We start from the raw sequence: 2,003 nt of genomic DNA, 5'->3' as shown, positions 1-2,003 counted from the left end.
TGCTGTTGCTGCTGTTGCTGCTGCTGCAGCTGAAGCCTTACGTCTGCCCTCAAACTTACAAAATTGCGTCGCAGAAGTACTGGGCAGCAGACGAGGAAGAATAAAAGTGGAAGTAAAGAAAAGAAGAACTTTTTAAAACTCGGAAAATGAAAAAAGAAAAGAAAAAAGAAATGAAAGAAATGAAAAAAGATTCTTTTTAGTCCATCTACAAATAAATATATTTGTCGACTTCTTCGACAAAGTGACTTTTCTCGTGGCCCGCGCGCGCCTGCGGTGTACGTACACCCCAAGTTCGCACTTTGTTGAACTTTCGAAACTCTTCGAACTTCATTTATTTTTGAGTTAACTTTTCTTTTTGTTTTTAAAATCATTTTTTTAAGTTTTTAAGTCCAAGAAAAGAATTAAACTTCAAATCGAAAAGAGTTTCGAAATGCTGCGCGACAAACGAAGAGCGAAGGCGCAGGTGTCTGTACACCTCAGAGTTGCTCCGGAGGCGAATTCAAAAGCGGCTGCATTCCTTTTATTCATTTAATTAATTAATTATTTATTTATTTATTTATTTATTTATTTATTTATTATTTATTTATTTATTTTGTTATTTCTTTTGTTGTTTCTCTTCTGGCGGAAAGTGCTTTCGCTTTTTCTCCCGGGGCAATTTGGGGTGTACGTACACCTCACGGCTGCGGCTTGAGCGGCTTCGAATTGGAGTTATTTTCACTTTTTATTTTCTGCATTTTTTCTTTTCTTTTTTGCGCCTTTTTTATTTTTTCTTTTTCTTTATTTTCCTTTTCCAGCCGCAGCCAAGCGCCGAAGTTGCTGCGCTGCCCCGCTGCAGCTCCTGCTGCAGCTCCTGCTGCTGCTGCTGCTGTTCCTGCTGCTGCTGCTGCTGTTCCTGCTGCTGCTGCTGCTGCTGGAGGGAAAAGGACTTGTTGGAAGTCTTCAGTTTGGAATCCGAGTTGTTGGAGGCCTTTGAGTTTCTTTTTGAGGCGGAGTTGGAGTGTACGTACACCCCGCGCGGAGACCCGCTGCGCCGCCTTCCTGCGGTAACTTTTCGCTTCCCGGCGGGCCCTCTCCCGGCTGGTGACCAGCCACCGCCTCCTGCTGCTGCTGCTGCTGCTGCTGCTGCTGCTGCTGCTGCTGCTGCTGCTGCGGGGGGGGTAGCCGCGGGCGAAGACGTGGGGCCCCACAGCGCCTGGGGGCTGCAGCAGACACACGAGGCTGCGGCCGAAGAGGCGGTAGCCGTGCATTGCTGCTGCAGCAGCAGCAGCAACTTTGCGCAGCGCGAACAGCAGAAAGCCGTGGCCTTTGCTGCTGCCGCTGCTGCTGCTGCGCTGCAGCCGCACCGACAGCACGCGGCCAAACTGCGAGAAGAAGCTAAAGAGCTGCTGCTCCTTAAGTGCTGCTGGCAAGTGCCCCACATACACCACGCCTTGCCGTGCTGCTGCTGCTGCTGCTGCTGCTGCTCGCCGCGCTGCTGCTCGCCGGGCCTTCCGGCTGCCGCGCCCTCCTGCTGCTGCTGCTGCTCCTCCTGCTGCTGCTTCTCCTGCTGCTGCTGCTTCTCCTGCTTCTGCTGCTGCTGCTGCTGCTGCTGCTGCGGGTTGGCGGACTCGCTGGCGCTTAGAGTCCGCAGCAGCTGCAGACACGGCCAGTTGCCGCTTCCGAGAAACTCCTTCTGCTGCTGCTGCTGCTGCTGCTGCTGTGTCTGCTGCTGCTGCTGTGTCTGCTGCACCTGCTGCTGCTGCAGCATCTGCTGGCTGGCTTTTGCGTTTTTCTTCGGTTTTCTTCTTTTGCTGCTGCTGCTGCTTCTTCAGCAGCTTCGTGCTGCTGTTGCTGCTGCTGCTTTTCTTTTTTGCTGCCGACATCTTTGCCACTGTCTTCTTAGTCGCTTTTATTTCCTTTTTGCTCGAACCTGCTGCATCACCTGCTGCTGCTGCTGCTGCTGTTGCTGCTGCTGCTGCTGTTGCTGCAGCAGCAGCAGCGGGCTTCTTGGCCTTCTGAGTCAT

General features: G+C 51.8%; 2 protein-coding genes across 2 annotated transcripts in view; one reads left to right on the top strand and one right to left on the bottom strand.

The window, feature by feature from the left end:
• ENH_00033520 (hypothetical protein, conserved) overlaps positions 1-104 on the top strand; it is a gene marked incomplete at both ends in the record, with an annotated part of 1,110 nt that extends 1,006 nt beyond the window's left edge. Inside the window, one exon of the mRNA XM_013580279.1 lies at positions 30-104. Within this exon, the coding sequence (XP_013435733.1) occupies positions 30-104 (75 nt within the window). The remainder of the gene's footprint in view (positions 1-29) is intronic.
• A 570-nt stretch (positions 105-674) lies between these two features.
• ENH_00033510 (RNA binding protein, putative) lies at positions 675-2,003 on the bottom strand (the record flags this gene model as incomplete). The annotated part of the gene is made up of 1 exon (XM_013580278.1): positions 675-2,003. One exon carries the CDS (start codon positions 2,001-2,003, stop codon positions 675-677), a length of 1,329 nt encoding a protein of 442 aa, XP_013435732.1.

This window comes from Eimeria necatrix, genomic scaffold (assembly GCF_000499385.1).
Source record: "Eimeria necatrix Houghton genomic scaffold, Enh_scaff244, whole genome shotgun sequence".
NCBI lineage: Eukaryota > Apicomplexa > Conoidasida > Eucoccidiorida > Eimeriidae > Eimeria > Eimeria necatrix.
The sequence above is the reverse complement of the archived record's forward strand: the minus strand, read 5'-3'. Positions and strand labels throughout refer to the sequence as shown.